We start from the raw sequence: 19,750 nt of genomic DNA on the forward strand, positions 1-19,750 counted from the left end.
AGCTAAAATTGTTGAAGCCTAGCCAAACGTTAATTTAACTAACTTTGTAACTTGTATATAGTGCTTTTTTTCTTTCATAAATAGTATATAGGGCTTTCAGTTAGCACTCCATGTCTTTCTTTCACGAATGTGAGTGTTACGGTAACGCAAACGCTTATTCTTCTAGTTAGTTCGGCAGTTTACTTTACTTTCTGTGACGTGCTCGTGTTTGGTGATTAAGAAAAACAACTTTTTATATAAAATTGTCAATAGTTGCGACATTTGTACCTGGTCTGTGTGGTTACCAGCAATCTTATTATGATATTAAGTAATTTGTGAATTTGAATTGTTGAATCTCACATAATTTATTTTGATAGTTAAAGGCAATGAGAAAATATGATCATGAATACTTTCGGAACTTTACACGAATGTCACCCGAGATATTTGATGAACTGGCCAAGCTTTTGCATGGCTCATTAAAAAAAAACCCCTCATCTAGAGAGCCATTGTCCCCTAAACATCGCCTCGCTATAACTTTAAGGTATGTACGCATTGTTTCTCCATTGAAAATAAATATATTTTTTGTGCTATTTCTAAATTGTGTTACTTTTCCATTACTAAAAGTGGTTTTACTGATTTAGGTATTTAGCAACAGGGGAAAGTCTTGCTAGCATTTCTTATGGCTTTCGTATAGGGAAAAGCACTGCACATGCAGTTATTACTGAAACATGTGATGCTCTTTGGGAGGTTTTACAACCTTTAGTTTTGAAAGTATGGCCTCTTATCTTTAAAAAACCATTTCTACAAGTAATTTTAAACGTATTATGTAAGACCCCAGATAAAAAAATGTGGACGGAAGCTGCGTTCGAGTTCAGCCGTCAATGGCAATATCCTAACTGTTGTGGGGCGGTTGACGGTAAACACATTACAATACAACAGCCACCAAATAGCGGATCCATGTTCTTCAATTATAAAGTAGACGTTAATGGGTTCCACAAGTCGCTTCTCAAACCCTTTGCGCTTGCCAATCTGAATTTCCGTTAACGTCTGGAAAATCCCCCAGCATGGCGAGCGGTATCAAAATTTTACCCCAGACAAGCGACTTGTGGATTCCTTTAAAAATGTTTATGTGAACTGCAAGATCCTCAATTCAAAAATTTTACTTTCACTAAAGGGTACAAACTCAATTGTATTGATGGCAGTGGTTGATGCTGAATACAGATTCTTGGCCGTGGATATCGGAGGGTATGGTTCTAACTCGGATGGTGGTATTTTTGGCTCATCGGACATTGGCAAAGCATTAAACAGTGGACAAATAGGATTTCCTGAGCCAACCAAGCTACCGAGAAGTGATGTTATTGCACCCCACGTGCTTCTTGGAGATGAAGCATTTGCTCTGACAACTAATTTTCTAAGACCATTTCCTGGGAAGGGGTTAACATCAAAAATGAGGGTTTTTAATTACCGTCTCAGTAGGGCAAGGTATAGAAATTAAGTTGAATTAAATTGCGTGTATGCAAAACCCACAATAATGCGAATTAACAATTCATGAAGACGTTGCAGCGAGAATGCCTTTGGGATTCTAGGAGCAAGGTGGCGAGTATTCCATCGAACGATAAATCTTATGCCACAGAATGTTGATCGGGTTGTTAAGGCAACTGTTGTCTTGCATAATTACTTAATGTCATCAGAAAAAAACAAGCAACCGTCAAAAAGAGTTTATTGCCCACCAGGCTATGCTGATTTTACAGATAGCCTAGGAGTATTGCATGCTGGAACCTGGCAAGATGAGCCTCAAACTGGTTTACGCAACTTAAGAGGTTCACAAGCGCGAAACTTTTCATTAAATGCAAGGCAATGTCGTGATAGTTACGCAGAGTATTTCTGGAATGAAGGAGCTGTTCCTTGGCAATGGGATTTGCCAGGCGTTAAAAAATAAATAAACAATTGTAAACGTTAAAATAGTTTATTAAACATTAATATCTTCAATTTGTTCTGACAAGTCAATAAATTCATTAATGCAATTGTAAATTTGATTTTGACACTGTCTTAGGTATTTTTTATCAACTTTTCTCAGCTGACTAGCAATGAAATCGGCAAACAACTGGGCTTCGTCTTTTGATTTTGGAGCAGCGACTTTGGCTAAAATTCTAACATATATTTGAATAGTTTAAAAATACAATCATAACTATGTAATGGATAAATTACAAAATCATATTGATCCAGCTAGAGAACTTTCATACCCATCAATTTTATTAATTTCCACATCCTCTATGGTCCGTTGTCGCTTCCCAACTTTTGATGGCTCTGTGAGCGATGAGGATGGCAACTTCGATGACGATGATGATGATCTTGTCTCACCACAGCCTTCATTTGCAATATCAGGAGCCTCTGTGAAGGATGAGGATGGCAATTTCGATGATGATGTTGATGATCTCGTCTCGCAACAGTCTTCACTCACAATATCTGGTCTTGTTACTGGCAGCCTTTCTTCTATTTCCGACGATTCATCCTAAGTAACAGTGCGATTCCATTAATGCATTAAATAAAAAAGTATATGTGCTATTGTAAGTCTTGACAAGTAGCAAATCACTCAGCGTAATTAGTGTAAACTCTGGTTTTAACTGAACAAAAGGGATTATACGAAATCTTAAAAAGCCCTACCCTTGCCTGTGCTAAAAACATTACGTGTACAATTAATCGGTGAAGAGACTGAGTTTTGAGTGATTTGCCCCTCGATACTTGACTCACATCTCGTGAAATTATTTCCTCATTTCCATTGAATTTTCCGCACATGTTTGATGTTGTACTGAAATTGTATGATATAAATGTTTAATAGAACAAATCTTTGAAGGTTAAACAATAAGCATACTGTCTCCTCGTGACCACGTCTTTTAAAAACAATAAACTTTTAAAAAATGGCCATGTTATCATCGATACATCTTCTTCTTCTATATACTCCTGCCCTGATTTTGTTTTTGAAATTAAATGAAAATGTTCCCGAAACTGGTCTTTTAAATATTTCCAGGTAGCTTTGGCATCTTTTTCTGTGGAAAAAATGTAAAATGAAAGTCGTTTAAGAGTTTTATTTATCATAATAATCTACTTACTTATCATTTTGGTTTCAATTTCTACTTCATCCCATGCATTTTCTAATTCATCTCGGTCTCTGTGTTTTTTATCAAATTTGTTCCATATAACTTCTTTTCTCCTAATTACCTCTATCAGATTTTCCTTCTTTTCAATTTCTTTCAGACGTTTATCTGCCTTTAAAGCCTTTTCATTTTGTTTGCGTTCTTTTAAAGAACTCATCTCATTACATAAAAAATTGGCAGTTAACTCCGCCAATAATTTGAATATTTGATGCCGTCGCGAAAGGATCGTCTGCTTGGACTTTTAAAATACCGTTTCAGCTTGCTCAAATATCTAGGGGAGATAGATAGAAGCTGACAACGTCAATCAGCTTCAGCTTTCGGCATATTCTACCTTCCAGTCGACATAAGCCGCTTTGTGAACCCTCACGCGCAAGCGGAGAACGAAATAAGCTCTCGGTTTCAGCAATCAGCTTCTGCTATAAGCGCCTTTGTGAACGGGGCTTTAGCCAACTCCCGAGTGCACCGCGCTTGTGCCACCAAGTACCATTTAATTGCTTTTTTCACGCTTAGTTTGTTTCTGAGGTAAGTTTCTAGTTTTTCCCGGTGTTTGTTTATGAACAAAACTGGGTCCGTCACACCTTCTGGGGCGGTAATTCTGGCCGAGAAAATCGCGTTATCGAGCTCGTTCACTTCCTCAATGTCCGGTGGAGGATTCTCGGGTGGATTGACCTGGTTTCGTTCGGCCTCCTAATTCTCCATAAACTCACTCAAACCGAGATCATCTTGGGAGAGCAAGACATCATCATCATTTTGTTGAACTTTAAAATTGTCCATAAACTCCTAAAGACCATCGTTATCTTGGGAGAGCAAAGCATCATCCTCATTTTTTCCACCTTCCAACCCGTCCATAAACTCCCCAAGACCATCGTTTTCTTGGGATAGTAAAACGTCATCGTTCACATCACCTTCATAAATACCTTAGATTTTAATTCTTATACCAATTTAGAAAAGAGAGATTGTGTCTTAAACCCTGGTTGTTAGCTACATCCTATGCATTAATGTGCGGCGGGTAAGACACTTTACAACGGAAATCAATAAACTAAATATTTACCATTTCCGACTTTTCTTTTCTTTCCTCTGTTTGTCGGAATCGGTGCCACTTTTCTCTTAACGGGAGTATTAGGAGGGGTGACGCGGTGTGATGGTACGGGTTGTGGAGACGCTGGACGCGTATTATTTTCCGCGACGTGGTTTTCCACAACATTATTTTCCGCGGGGTGACCGCGAAGTATTTGCCGTTGATGGCGGTTTAAATTATCTCTCCGCGAAAATGATTTATCGCAAACTGGACAAGCAAAAGAAATATTACCGTGTTTGGTCCGCATATGACGACTAAGGTTTGGCTGGTTGGTGAAGACATCGGCACAAGTAGAGCAGGCTATTCTTGATACAGACCTCGATCGAGAAGTCTCTCGATCTCGAATCGATCTCGCGACTTCTCGAAAAACGCTATTCTGAGAATACTTTAGCGGAAAAATTAACTGACGCACTTGCGTTTGTGTTTGACGCACTTGCGTTTGTGTTCGACGCACTTGAGTTTGTGTTCGACGCACTTGAGTTTGTGCTTCCCAAGTCACATGCTTTTGTTCTAGCAACAGTTTCATTTATCATTCCATTTATTGTTTGCTACATTGTAATTTCCACAATAGCATTGAAAAACAAAATAACTTTTATCATAGTAGATTAAAATGTACGTACAAGTCCAAATTCGAATGTGTTGGGAAGCCCATGTTGAAATTCTTCACCATATACGGCTAAGAGCCTTTCTTCTAAGGCTGTAAGAAATTCTGAAGATTTTTCGCCACCGCCAGTGCCACGTATTCGTTTCTTAACTCTGGCTGCTTTATTTTTAGTGTTGGATTTCCAGTCTGCAAGCACCTAAGGGGTCGGCGAAAACCGCATTACAAAGAAAATGTGCGAAAACACTATTGGTTTCTAATTGATTTCTAAACTGCGTTTTCCCAATTGGTTTCTATTAAATTTTTCTACTAGGGCAGGGGTGGACGGTTGTTTATTGTCTGTATATAGTGGGGATATCCTTCATGTTTTATTACTTATGATAATAAACGTGAGACATTACTTACTTTTTTCCATTTATCCACACTTTTAGTGGGTCCTGTGCCATCACTGTTTAAAGTTTCAGCTAATTCTCTCCAAAGTCTTTCATAGCTTGTGGATGTGAATAAAGCTGTAAATGTTTTGGTTTTAAAATGCTCATAACGAGACAAAAATTCTACTATAGTCTCTTGTTGTGAAACTGAGACGCGACTTTGTCTCTCAGACATTACAAATATTGTTTTGATTATTTACAAAACCAATCCTACAATTAAACACTTTAATCCCATCAAGTCAATGAACACGTGAAAAAAGGATTGCCTAAAATAACGCCGCGTGACTTTGTTTTTCAGTCTGCTAGTGTGATAATGAAATCTTATTGGTCTGAAAAAACATACCATATGCGCGACTACACACGGATGTACGTCATAGCCACGTGACCTACTCTCTTGTCGAGAGGCGAGTCGTCTCACATCAATGTCGATCTCGGTTTAATAGAGAATAGCGTTTATCGAGAAACTAGTTCTCGATCGAAGAGGCGCCGATCGATATCGAATACGACTTCGATATCGAGAGCTGAATGAAGCATAGCTCCTAAATATTTACCATTTCGAACTTTTCTTTCCTCTGTTTGTCGGAATCGGTGCCGCTTTTCTCTTAACGGGAGTATTAGGAGGGGTGACGCGGTGTGATGGCCCGGGTTGTGGAGACGCTGGACGCGTATTATTTTCCGCGACGTGGTTTTCCACAACATTATTTTTCGCGGGGTGACCGTGATGTTGATGGCGGTTTAAATTATCTCTCCGCGAAAATGATTTATCGCAAACTGGACACGCAAAAGAAATATTACCGTGTTTGGTCCGCATATGACGACTAAGGTTCGGCTGGTTGGTGAAGATATCGGCACAAGTAGAGCAGGAGTACATCTTGAAATCGAATGTGACCATAGCACCCATTTCCTTTCCCTTTTTTACAATTTTTAGGTTCACGTATATATTGTTTCACCCTTTCCCGTGATTCCCATTGGATAAAAATATTGTCAGCCTTAAACAGTGTCTTCTTACGTGGATTTTCCGGGGTTTCAGATTTTCCCCATCAACGTACAGAAATCCAATTGCACCTGGTTTTAATATGGTGTAATATGGAAGACCCAAAAAGAACTTTCTAGAAACAAAAAGAATATTCTAGATGACTCGAGAAGATCGACACTTCATATTATCGTATTGGACATCCGAATTCGGCGTATATTGTAGATATTGTAGATTCAACATGACGCTTTGATGTGTAGACTCCCTCAGTCTAAGAAATACACACATCTGATAAAAACCCAAACTCTGTCTTGAACTGTACTAGCAGGTACACAATGTTCATCGAGGGGGTTGTCACCCGAGTTCCGAATGTATATTTATGATATAGAGTTTGACCACCCAGAATAGAGACTGGATGAACGTCAAATTGACTTAGGTGAGGACGCACGTGTTTTCGCCATCTAGATGGTTCGAAACGAGGGGTCGGATATATGTTATTTTATACACTATATCTTTTGAGTTATCAGTGTAATTCGAACAAGTGGATGACCACCCAGTAATCGGACTCGATTTCTTCGTGCTTTTTGGGGAATCCCGAATGAAACCAGTGATTCATAGATGTATGGTTTTTAATCCTACAATTCATACTAACTGTTTGAAGTTCTATTGTGATTTGGTGAAAACTCGTGGAAGGGTTAGAGGTTTTCATACTACATGTTGGACCCAGGGACATGGGCCATTTTCAATATTCTACTCACAACGATTTTTTCCGTCCAAGACGCAAGTCGAGTGAGATTTTATTTTAAAACTTTGAAATTAAACTTTAAAATGGTTGCGGGTCGAATTCCTACGGATGATATAAGATGGGTAATAGCCCCGGAAGCTCCTAAGCTAATAATTGAAGAAATGGAGGATGATTTCTTGTTAGATGAGGGAGCCGATGAAGTATTAAACTTCATCGTCGAAAACGATGGTGATGATGATGATGGGGGTGATTCTGATTCTGTGGACACATTCCCAATTATCCATCCCGGGGATATGTAAGTGGATTTTTTCTATTATTGTTGTTTAGTATCAATAATTAAGTTTGTTTTAATGTAATTAGCGCCGACCTGGGTGATTTCGATGGGTTTAATGAGGAAGTATTATTAAACATAAACTGTGACGGATACGGGTAAATACATCCATATTTATATATGGACCGGCTCCTTAGAAAAATAGGAGGGGAAAAAAGCATCGTACAGGTATGTTTTCTCTCTCTCTCTCGCTTAATTACATCATTGTTCCATGTTTCCTTTATTTCTTCACTAGGTGAAGAAGTTGGAAACCTTCATTAAGGTAAGAATTTAACAAATTGATTCATTTTTATATTAAAAATTAAATATCATGACATCGTTTTTATTCATTTGTTTAAGGTATTGGTGCGTTCCATACATATTGGCTTCGTCATCCGGTTCGACCTCAGACCGGAGATATCTTCCATCGATGTCTCCGTGTCGTATCACCCCAATATGGACCGGCTCGTGCGAAAAATAGGAGGGGAAAAAAGCATCGTACAGGTATGTTTTCTCTCAATCTCTCTCTCAATCTCTCTCTCTCTCTCTCTCGCTTAATTACATCATTGTTCCATGTTTCCTTTATTTCTTCACTAGGTGAGGAAGTTGGAAACCTTCATACTAGAGCATGAACGGTCCAGGTCTCTAATTTTTAAAGACTTTTTTGAGAGTCAGGACAGCGAAATGTAATCGTAGAATTAAAATTAAAATTAAAAAAAAATTGTAATCGTAAAAAAAAGTGAGAACCTGAAGTTTCAAAATAAATTAAAATTTGTTTATTAAACAAGCAATAAAAAATCTCTATTTTTTTTACAACATTTTATTGTTAAAAATCTTCATCGTCCCAATCAATTAAAGTTGGAGGTGCAGATATTACAACTTTTTTTCCGGTTTTAATTCGAGGGCGTTTTACCTATGAGACTTGGTTGCGGGTCGCGTTCCTACGGACGATATAAGATGGGTAATAGTCCCGGAAGCTCCTCCACTAATAATTGAAGAAATGGAGGATGATTTCTTGTTAGATGAGGGAGCCGATGAAGTATTAAACTTCATCGTCGAAAACGATGGTGATGATGACGATGGGGGTGATTCTGATTCTGTGGACACATTCCCAATTATCCATCCCGGGGATATGTAAGTGGATTTTTTCTATTATTGTTGTTTAGTATCAATAATTAAGTTTGTTTAGCGCCGACCTGGGTGATTTCGATGAGTTTAATGAGGAAGTAGTATTAAATATAAACTGTGATGGATTCCCGTAAATACATCCATATTTATACACCCCACCATGAGAAGTGCTAATTAATTTCGTTTAGCATCATGGATACCATACGGGTATTGTTACTCCCGAGTATGGCCACCCCCTCTATCCGGACCCTTTGGTCACCCTAGAGGACCTAATAGCTAGGTTTTAGATTATTTATTAATATATTTTGGGATTCCCCCCTTTAGCCCGGCGAGGGATATCAATGAAGCTTACCCCGCCCCGGATGGTGAACACCCATCCCCGAACTGCGATGGATATGGGTATGACACATTATCAAATATTTAATTCTATTTACATTAATTACAATATACATATATTCGCTAAAACAATTTTTCCTCTTATGTACTATTATCAGCGTTCAAAACGCCATATTCACGCTAATGATGAGGAGGCGGGATGCCCGCAATAACTTAAATGGTGGGGAGGAACATGAGCTCGCCACCCAGCTCTACAGGGCGGTAATTGAACATGTTGGCATTGTAGTAAATCATAGTGTATTTGCTAATTACGTGGTGTCATACCAAATTTGAAAAAAAAATTTAATAAATATAAGTAAATTAATTAAAAGTTACAATTTGAATTTCATTTTTATTCGTCTCCTAAATTTTTATTTACAATTTCTTTGTGGTTATAAATCCACTCGGAAAATAATAAACATTTAGATAGTGCACATAAATACTTTTTATTATTACGGACAGTTTTATGATTAAGCATGCATGTAATCATGAGTAATCTATTGTCTTCAAATGCCATGTATGTTTACCATATACTTTGAACATAAAACGAGTGAGAAAGGAAAAATTGCTCGAATAACGAAACAAAGACCTCCATTTGATGAGAAGATGATTCGGACGAGGGATTTTGAGTACGACCACCAGGAAGAAATAATTGGAAAAATTATTTACCCCGCAAGTACCATCATTCTCGAAAATATCGGAGATGGAGAAATTTTCAGTCGTTTGGGTCATGGACTTAATGCAACCGTAGCTGAAACCCACAAAATACGCAGCCCGCAACAACTATTGGAGGAAAAGGCGAAATTGCACGCGGATAATTTCTTACTTTCGGTGATGCGGCAAATGAATGATATTAAAACCCCGGACAGCTTTTACCACGAACATTTATCTTTAGCTTTTTAAAGTAAAAAAAAATTTGTAATTCATATTCCAAAATAAACAGATTTGATTATTTAACTCATACAAGTTTTGCGGATAATTAATATTAATATAAAGATGTTTTACGATTTGAAGTTATATTTACTCCTATAAAACAAATTATGTCTACTCCTCCTCTAATACTTTAAAAAGTAATCAACATTTTTGTTTTTATAAATCGGGGAATCGAACGTGTCCAGACATGACATATCCGGCTATTTTTTTTTTACCACTAACACCACCCTTAAAGTTTACGCAAACGCGGGTACCGTATACATTAGATTCTCATAACCATAGAAAATACATGGTTCCCTATTGGAAATAACATGGAGGTTTCCTATGCGAAATAACATGGAGGTGCCGTGGAAAACTCCATAGGTTTAACATGGTGGTTCTGGATTTAGGACCCCCCTATTCTCACTACTCATGGGCTCATAAGTCCATCGACAATATCTTGGTTTTCGTTTTTGAAACAACTCGTGTTTGCTCTGTTTTGTGAGGACAATCCAATCATCTAAAAATTTCATTATAACAAAAAGCTGCCGAGGATGTTCATTCCGTCGTTGATGATGACAGGGGAGCCAAATTAGAAACGGTGGTAGGTATTGAGGGTTGCGAAGTTGGACTCAAAGCGGTTAGAAATATGGAAGCTAGATGGTCTTCTTTCTTTAAAATCATATATAAAAAACTTGGGTTAAGCCACCCAATGAATGCCTTAACTTTCCAATGTTTGAGTGGTAACAAAGTGATACTTTAATGATGCATGATTCGGTAAGAGATTCAATGTTAACCCAAAAAACCGTTATGATGCTCCGAAATATAACCTCGAAGGTTCGTAATGAGAGTGCAGGCAGATCTGGGCATCCAGGTATTGCTCCCCAGGCTGCTGTTTACTTCAGTAGGGTAACAGTATAATCTTTATCTAGAATTGGCATGGTAGACAATTAATTCCTATTTAGGATATCAATGTTGTGATATATAAGAAAAAGTATATTTGTTTTAAACCAATTTACTTAATATAGTAAGATAAATATTACATATTGCACTATTTCAATTTGTGCGCAATTTTTATTATCCGAGTGACATTTACATGCATTCAGTGAACAGAGATTAGACAAGTCTGTTCATTTGGGACACCTGACGTTTTCGACGTTTATTTTTATTTATTTTTTTCTAAAAAGTTCCATCAGATATACTTCTTTTTGTAGCTCCTTAGATTAGAGATTGGGGCTTTCATCGATATGTTTCTGACAATTCCAGTCAATTAGTATTCACCCCGTCCCCATAGCATTCCGAAAATATGTCTGGAGATGCAGGAATTTAAAGCCTTGTTTTTTCACGCTTAGCTCGTTGTAGGGGAAAGGTGACCTAAATGTGTAAACACCACTTTCTCCAGTTTCAATAACCAGAAACGCCAGTATTCGTTGTTGTCAAGTGATCAGAAAAATATACGCTTATGCTATTGTAGGCTTATTCTATGGTAAATCCTGAAAAGAACTAGTTGTTTAAGAATCAAATTTTGTTTTTAGACATTTAATGAGCATGACTTTAACATTTGAAACTTTTTTTCCTCTCTGTCTTATGAAACTTATTAGTAAAACTACCGTGGGGCAGTGGTCCATTAAAGTCAGAAGTCGAGGGGGAAATAATTAGGATAGCAGAGGGAGAATCGTTCTCATTGAGTGTAAGTTAATGAAATCGAAATGTGTAGAGCTGTTTAGAATTTATTTAATTACTTAACGTAAGGTTAGTAAAAACAACTTGAATATTTATCATCAACTTGAATATTTACACGCGTAACGCATGGTGCGGTTTAATAATTATAATAAAGTTTAATAAAGTTAATTAAGAATTGGGTTGCTGGTACCCTTGTTTTAATTAACGTTCAAACTCACCGCCCGAACAGGAGATTCTCTTTTTCCTTTTTTAAAAACGTTTGTGCTGGTACAAGTATACCACCATAACTTAGGCTCGATACCCGTGATGGCTTACTATACATATGATCAATCAAATGATTTGACTTAGATTGATATCCGGGTATTTTTTGAAGTATTTATTTGCCACCCAGCCACGACCTTTTCGTAGTCGTTTAAAATTATTTCATTTTCTCAACAAATGCCAGTTGTTTTTGTGATGAACGAGAACAATGAACGCTTTAGTTCAAATTAGAAATCTCTCTTCCAAATGTTTGTGTTAGAATTTTGGGGGTTTTTTTTCTAAAGGGGACTGGTTTGGTATTCTAGACTCAACATTTTCATTAGGGCTATTAGTTTTTGTATCTACACTGAATATATCATCTATGTAATTAGTAATTTCAATATCATCCACTGTGATCTCTGACAGAAACAGAACATCCCTAATAAAATACTGATCTGTAGTTTTTGAAACAGTGTTTGCGTGGGTTTGAACAATCCCAGGGTTTTCCCTAATATCCGAAACAAAGAATTGAGTGGAGTTGGATGATCATCTAATCCTCCCCTAGCGGATGCGATTTTAAGAACCTTGACTTCTAACAACCCCGCCAATACTCTTTCACTATAAAATGTGGAGAAAATGTGCGCGTAGCGCCAACATGACTGCATGCTCCTGAAAGATTTGAATGCATAAACAATTAATACTATTAGTTAAATGAACAAAATTTTACCCGTCAAGATGAAATTAAAATTATTGTGCAACATTTTACCCAACTGTACATTCGCTGGCACCACCACAATTGTTCTATTCAGAGTCTAAAACTACAATTACTCTGTAGCTGTCTGGTTTCATGGATGGAAAACACCGCGATTTAATGTATGAAAATTTATCATATACCTGTTTGAAAAATATTCCTGAGTTACATGCTTCCGCATGAAAAATGGATACTCACAAGGTATGTTTCAAAACGGCGTCGCCCTCGGCCTTAGGCACCCATTTGACTAGAAGCGTTTCTTGGTTAATGGTCAAAACGCTTTATACCTCAACGTCGAGGTTATTTAAGACTTCGTAAAATCTACGAGGTTCTTTGATAATTTCCGTCTTGGTTGACTTTATTCTTTCCCCGAATTTACCCAAAAGACTATTCAGGGCGAGTTTCGCTACGATATGCAACCCTTCAGTTCTTTTAATCTTGGCTGGGTTTAATTAATAACACTTAACTCCGAATGACGATATTGTGTTAAGAATTATTCGCGTGAATCTGTAGAAAGCTACAATTGAAATGTTTATTCAAGAACTTTTGCAACATGAAAGTTAGATTCGATCCTATAGTTGTAATGTATTTCATACCTTACGAAAACCGAATAAATTTCAATCAAATCAATGTTTTACGTTTTAAACACCGAATTATAAAAACTGCCAAAGTTTAAGAGCAAATATTGCTCAAAAAACTCGAAATGTAACTTTTGTCTTAATTTTTTTCTTTGTAATTCAATTATACCTACTACAGTCTTGACAAAACCTTTTCAGTGGAGATATTGTAGGGTGATATTTACCTTTTCTCAACACATTTCCAGTTAAAAGTAAAAATCAATCAAAACGTTATTGATCATTTACATTACATTTCATCGACGAGAAATCGATCATTTAAAATTCCTAAAATCCCATAGAAAAACATGGTGAAATGAATAAACCACCGACAGGAAATCAGTCATTTACATTACATTTTACTGAGACGATACGGGTCATTTGAATAACATTTCAAATGTTTAAAGCGTTGAGATAAATTTTAACTAAATTTATCAAAATAATCAAACTTTCGTCTTTTACAAATATGGTGATTTATGGCTTTAGTAGTCGTGGCTGAACTTGTGTCCCTAACAAAAGAATTCATTCCCTTCTGACCTCTGTTGATGCAAGCCAAGAAATATTCAGTCGCCAAACAACTTGTGAGTTTTATTCCGTGCCCATATTTTTAACTTCGTGTTTTCATTTAGTATTTTTTATCTTAGTGATTTTATTTTTCATTTTTAACTTAGTTTTTATTAGTGTTTTCTACTTATTTTACTAGTAATTTTAAGTTTTAGTATTTTGGTGTTTTACTATTTTATTATTATTTAGTACTGTTTTTGTGTTTTAGTATTTGACTGTTTTAGTGATTGAATATTTTTTAGTATTTTATTGTTTTTAGCATTATTGTGTTATAGTATTTTCATTTTAACTTAGCTTTTATAAGTGTTATAGTAATTTAGTGTTTTAGTATTTCGTCTTTTGTGTAATATTGTAGTTTTTCTCGCAAACTATTACAATGGCCAACTCGAGTGTAGAAATTGAATTCCTCAATGAGGATAATAGCTTTTTAGGGGAATTTCCAGAATCCCCTTTAGCTCCATCTCAGAATGAGTCTATGGATATTGGGGAAGGTCAGGTAGGGGTGGGGCTCTATCCTCTACTCCTCCATCTCTGCTAGTTCCACCACCAGGTGCGAACGTAATTTCTAGCGGCGTAGTGTCCTTCCCCAATTTTAATCTTGATGGATGGGAATTGTAAGTACAGTTTGACAATAACATCGTCCCTTCTGTAAGCGATTTCCTAGAATACGTTTTCGAAGACTGTTTACCCGATGATATGATTGCAATTTCGATGACAAGCATTAGTAATCCAGGCATTCAAACCGCACACTTTAGTTTTAGAAGAAGGGACCAAATAGATATTGGATACATAACTGAAGTAGTGGCTGATAAAGCCTATAAATCTGAAGGAGGTCCAAGTTTTTTCTCGGCCCGATAGGAATAAGCATACAGTGCGTGAGGTTCCCCAAGGCGGCAAACGTTGCAAGGCCATTGGTATCTGTAGCTTCGAGACTTTTGCCAGGGAGAAGAAATGTTTTATCCAGATTAAAAACAACGATAGGCTACGTCTCCCACATGCTCTAGTTTTTGCTAGAGTACACAGGGAGGATACGATGCTTCCCCTTCACAAAAGCCTCGAGGCAGATTTCAAAACCCTATATCGTCCCAATATTAGGAAAAAGGCAGGGGAGAGGCTTAGGAAGAAGGCGGGGGAATTAGCCCTGGCGGCGGAAATATCATTGGACGGATGCACGAGGGTGGTGCTCTATCTAGATTTCAGTCATACTTGGTTGATTACAAAAAATTAGTTTTTACAGTTAGAGCAAACGTCCCCTACCGTATTTTCGGTGAAGCAAATTTCATTCCCGGTGCCGATGGTAATCCAAAGCCGCGGCTATACCTTTTTAACTATCAGAACCATTTTGATGTCATAACTAATTTGAATTTAATTGTTTCTGCAAGAGGTGCCTTGTGGGATATAAGAACTTAAACTTTAACCACGCTTGCAACAAGTATTGTTACTCCTGTCAAAGAGCCTAGGAATGCGAAGGGGGACAAATTAGATGCGGGACCTGCCATCGCGATTTTAGGGGCAAGAATGCTTTGACACACATAAGGCTGCCGCTAGCGGAAGCAAAACCCTATCCGTCTGCCAAAGAGTAGTTAATGCCCCCATTGAGCGAAAACGATAGATATGGGAAAACGCAAGTCACCCCACACTTGCGGGGAAGTTTACTGTGTCGTTTGCAGTAAATTCAACCCACACCCCCACTATTGTTTCATGCAGGTTACCGACTCTAAACCCCACCCTGCGTCTAAAAATGCGAAGACCCACCCTGCTGTTACTAGCTTTTATGATTTCGAATGCGTACAAAATACTGCGGACCCTCCAAACCCTAATGCTTTCCTACACACTCCCTTCTTATGTATTTTTCAAAAAGTCTGTGGTCAATGTATTCTCGAGAAATTCGATAAATTTAATTGCGCCACCTGCAGCCCTCGAGAACAGGTGTTTCTCAGGAATGATCCAGTTCTGGATTTTCAAGAATTCCACAATTCTCCCAAAGTAACGGTCATAGCCCATAACACCAAGGGTTATGATCTACAATTTCTGTACGAAGCCATGTTAGCCATCAAATCGTGGCGCCCTCAAGTGATAATGACGGGAACGAGGATTATGCAAATTTTATATGAGAATGACATTCATAGGTAGTTTAAATTTCATCCCCTCCCCCTTATTTAGCTTTGTTTCCACTTTTGGCTTCAAGGAACCACAAATTTTATACTGAGAATCTGATTTATTTAAAAGAAACTTATTGAAGGAGTTTACATTAACGATTTGGGAGAATTAAATTTAGATGAGGCAAAGGACACCGCGAAATTATGGGGTGAATTTGATAGAAAAAAACTAGTTGGAGACATTTTATGTAACTATATAAAGTATGAAATTACTTCTGTATACCTTAGTTTTATAGAGACCCGTGGGTCGAAATTTGTTGGAAATTTACACCAAGAAAAATATTAATCGCCCATGTGTTTCCTACGCATAAAAGTGTGTTTATGCAAATACATGTTTTGGAATTTGGATTCTAAAATTCAATTATTGTTTTATACTGTAATTAGCTTTTCAAAAAACTACTTAATTTCTGTCATAAAATTAAATAATCGTCTTCTTCAACAGGCCGCTCATTAGGATATCTTCAAAGAATACGAAAGAAGATAGAAGAAATTCCGGATCAGTGATCAATATGACGCGGATGCCATTTGCAACAAAGGGAACGCAGTGTACTTTGGAAGCGTCAATCATTTGGAATATTTTGGTCGCTATTTTTACAGAGCGCAAAATCCATTAAATTACGGGGAGGATCCTTTCTTACCCCTTTTTGACATTGTTATAATGTCAAATAACACGTCAGCTCTTTTGAAAAGCGTCATAAAAATAAGGTGACTTGTTAAAAAGGAACATCTACTAGAGCAGACATTGCGAATTTTAGTTTCTTTAGGCTTTAGTTTCACCAAAACTGACAGGCCAAAAATAAAGCGTTTCTAGGTGATCTTAAAAACGTGGTAAACTTTAACAGTTTGCATGATTTACTTAAGCCATAGAGAAACAGGTTCGAAGCAATTCAAAACGCTTGAAAAGTTAAGTGTGAGCAAAACTGATATTTGAGTAGCTAATTACAAAAGCGGTTTCTTGAAGTTGCTTCGCGAACCAACTTGAAGCGGCTTTGTAGACCAGTTTCTAGTTTTCAGGGGTATTCTACACTGGTAGTTATATTTGTACGTGTACTGGTGCTTGTATTTGTACTTCTATTGGTGCTTGTATTTGTACTTCTATTGGTGCTTGTATTTGTACTTCTATTGGTGCTTGTATTTGTACTTCTATTGGTGCTTGTATTTGTACGTGTACTGGTACTTGTATTTGTACTTGCACTGGTGCTTGTACCGGTGCTTGTATTTGTACTTGCACTGGTGCTTGTACCGGTGCTTGTATTTGTACTTGCACTGGTGCTTGTACGGGTGCTTGTATTTGCGCTTGTACCGGTGCTTGTATTTGCGCTTGCATTGGTGCTTGTTTTTGCGCTTGTACCGGTGCTTGTATTGGTGCTTGTACTGGTGCATGTACTGGTACTTGTGTTGGTGCTTGTATTCGTGCTTGAGCAGACATTGTGTATTTTAGTTTCCTTAGGCTGTAGCCCAAAAATAAAAATAAATATTTTTCAAAGAAATCTTGAAGAAGTTACAAACTTCACAGGGATAGATTTAATTTTAGAACTAGTATTTACTTCGGTCCGCCCCTCCCTCCAATACGTAACGAAAATTTTAAATGATCTTATTGGCTTTCCCTGTGTCGTCTGGAAATTGTTAAAACGCTTGTCTTCCATAAGACCGAATTCCCAATCGACCCAACCCATCCCATTTGGCCGAAAAAACCCGCACAGCAAAAACGTGATTAAATTCATATTCTCAGCCAGGAGTAATGTAGATTTTTTATTTTAAAACAAACCTGAAATTTACATTGTATAATATTATTACGCATTATGGATATAAAGTTAATTAACATTGTCATTTAATTACCAGACAATCAGTGAAAATGTATTTTAATGGTTTATTGGATTTACCCATTATCTTTCAATGTAACGTAGTGTCCTATGTCATACATTCGTTCAGGGTTCGTATTAATATCTGTTGGGTGGGGCAGTTAATTTTACAATCAATATTCCTTGGATTAGATTAAAAATATTAATATGTCTTGGATTAGATTAAAATATTAATATGCCTTGGATTAGATGAATAATTATAATATGTCTTGGATTAGATTAAAAATATTAATATGTCTTGGATTAGATTAAAAATATTAATATGCCTTGGATTAGATTAGAAATATTAATATGCCTTGGATTAGATTAAAAATATTAATATGCCTTGGATTAGATTAAAAATATTAATATGCCTTTGAGGCATGAGTCTATCAGCTTTGCTCCATCGTCTCAAGTTTACGACATTATGTGTGAGAACCAAACCTATTTTCTATATGAGAGAAAAGTGGGTTTTAATTGCGATAACAATAATAATTTTTATAGAGAACTAGATTTCCTTGTGCTTTACATAAAAATATGAGCCTGGCTTATTCATAGCTTTGCCCAGACTCCCCACGGGAATTTGTATTAATTATAACAGAAAAATGGTTCTGGGGTTTTTTTAGGTTGCCTTAGCTGTAAATATGTTAACTTTCAACATTTTCACGTATATTTCAAGAATTAGAGTGATTAAGGAGGCGGAGAAGCCCAAGAGACAAACGCAGAAAATGGCCATAAAAGCGTGCACGTTGATTACGACAAAATCATCCGGTGTTTCGGTTCTCTGACAAGGATGTGATTCCACTTTCAGAGATGGGTTCAAGTCCTCGAAGCAATCGCCCTCAGTCAGTTGACGCAACCTAAGAAATGACAACGTTAATTCTACAATAATCTCAGCTCTTCAAAGAAGACGAACCACTATAGTATTGGTTCGTCCATGGAGAAACTAACCTTCGGTTGACGATTTTGATCAAGGTTTGGGAAATGTTTTTCTTAAAGAACATAGCCTTGTAGGTTAACATTAAAGGTTGACTTAGTTTCATTTTGCAAATTCCTGTCTTGGCGTATCGGGCTTTCATTACATTCCACTGGAAGGCGTCAGCCATGATGATGAATTTTTCTCGATTTTCAATTGCCGAATGAATGTTGGCGTTTTCTAATAAGCTGCTTTTTTTCTGGTAACAAGTATTTGAATTCGCTTCAGCTCGCTTTGTTACTTCCGCAAATGCGGGATTAGTCAATGCATTTTCCTAAAATGAAAATTCCAAACATTTTCGACATGGTGAGATATTTTTAAAAACCCGGTAGTCGGAATGCTGGACATCATTGCCGATACAGACAATAAGAAACCAAAAGCTGAAAATGAAATTGATGCAATCTCAATTTGTACAAGTTGACAGTGGGGTTCACACTGGGTTAGTGGCTGGATGGTTTATGACAGAAATTTATATTTCAGAGGTTGCAAGTGCAAATGAAGATATGTTCTCTTGTACTGAAAAAATGCCGTATGGCTAGTGACTGACAAATGATTTAAACGCAGGCGCATGCATCGCAACGATATTCATATTTGCACCTTTAAACGCTATAATAATACATAGACTTTTGAAAAAAGTTGAATCTGATTTTTAAGCTACCAAACTTCTAGAAATTAAATTTGGTATAACTTCCAAAATACTTATATTCCAAATTTCAACACCATTGTAAACTATAAGCATAAAACTAAACTAAACCAAACCATATTTTTTTCAAACTTCTTTTACAAAACCGCAATATGCGTCAACCCATTTCAAAATATCGATTAACACTTGTTAATTTTGAAACTATCACCTAAGATCAATTCCAGAACCCCAACCGCACAGAGGGCAAAGCCCCCCCCCAGACTAAAGCGCTTCATAGAGAAAATTATTTTAAACTTGAATTCTGGATGCCAAAGGTGAGGTCAAATACTCTAAATCCTATAACTCTGACACAGATACATTGTTCTTGCATGTGGTATAGAAATCTACGTTAGGGTACGATTACAGCGAGCTCTAAATTTACTTAGTTCAGAGTCATACAAAGCGCAGTATACTAGTATAAGGGTCATAATACCATCTCAAACTAAGACCGCTCATGCAACAACTTGGCCGCTCTAGTAATGAGTGTTCTCCTCCTAGACACTATAAAGCCATGCTACCCAGTGTTAGAATTCTCAAAAATCTCTTAGCTTTC

The 19,750-nt window shown here is 37.0% G+C and overlaps 2 protein-coding genes across 4 annotated transcripts; both read left to right on the top strand.

The window, feature by feature from the left end:
- Positions 1 to 6,793: 6,793 nt before the first annotated feature.
- On the top strand, positions 6,794 to 7,993 carry LOC149713424 (uncharacterized). Of its 3 annotated transcripts, XM_089847875.1 has the most exons (6): positions 6,794 to 7,006; positions 7,146 to 7,257; positions 7,323 to 7,461; positions 7,529 to 7,555; positions 7,633 to 7,776; positions 7,870 to 7,993. In XM_089847875.1, exons 3-6 carry the CDS (start codon positions 7,414 to 7,416, stop codon positions 7,960 to 7,962), a joined length of 312 nt encoding a protein of 103 aa, XP_089704001.1. In that variant the 5' UTR covers positions 6,794 to 7,006; positions 7,146 to 7,257; positions 7,323 to 7,413; the 3' UTR covers positions 7,963 to 7,993. The 3 variants fall into 3 exon arrangements, 2 of the variants coding, with proteins under 2 accessions (XP_089704001.1, XP_089703993.1); XM_089847867.1 differs by having other exon boundaries at positions 6,794 to 7,461; XR_016371049.1 differs by lacking the exon at positions 7,870 to 7,993 and having other exon boundaries at positions 6,794 to 7,257; positions 7,323 to 7,555; positions 7,633 to 7,752.
- A 7,160-nt stretch (positions 7,994 to 15,153) lies between these two features.
- Positions 15,154 to 17,529, top strand: LOC149713425 (uncharacterized). The gene is made up of 2 exons (XM_089847850.1): positions 15,154 to 15,668; positions 16,141 to 17,529. Exons 1-2 carry the CDS (start codon positions 15,154 to 15,156, stop codon positions 16,310 to 16,312), a joined length of 687 nt encoding a protein of 228 aa, XP_089703976.1. The 3' UTR covers positions 16,313 to 17,529.
- Positions 17,530 to 19,750: the final 2,221 nt, after the last annotated feature.

Source organism: Phalangium opilio, unplaced genomic scaffold (genome assembly GCF_054372755.1).
Source record: "Phalangium opilio isolate 3A_F unplaced genomic scaffold, DU_Popi_V2 ptg000009l_1, whole genome shotgun sequence".
Taxonomy (NCBI): Eukaryota; Metazoa; Arthropoda; class Arachnida; order Opiliones; family Phalangiidae; genus Phalangium; species Phalangium opilio.

Excerpts from the sequence above, each read along its gene's own strand:
- LOC149713424 (XM_089847867.1), top strand. The coding sequence starts at position 7,414 with ATGGACCGGCTCCTTAGAAAAATAGGAGGGGAAAAAAGCATCGTACAG. Across the intron at positions 7,462-7,528 it reads GGGAAAAAAGCATCGTACAG|GTGAAGAAGTTGGAAACCTT; the intron begins GTATGTTTTCTC and ends TTTCTTCACTAG. Across the intron at positions 7,556-7,632 it reads AGTTGGAAACCTTCATTAAG|GTATTGGTGCGTTCCATACA; the intron begins GTAAGAATTTAA and ends CATTTGTTTAAG.
- LOC149713425 (XM_089847850.1), top strand. The coding sequence starts at position 15,154 with ATGGGAAAACGCAAGTCACCCCACACTTGCGGGGAAGTTTACTGTGTC. Across the intron at positions 15,669-16,140 it reads TATGAGAATGACATTCATAG|GCCGCTCATTAGGATATCTT; the intron begins GTAGTTTAAATT and ends CTTCTTCAACAG.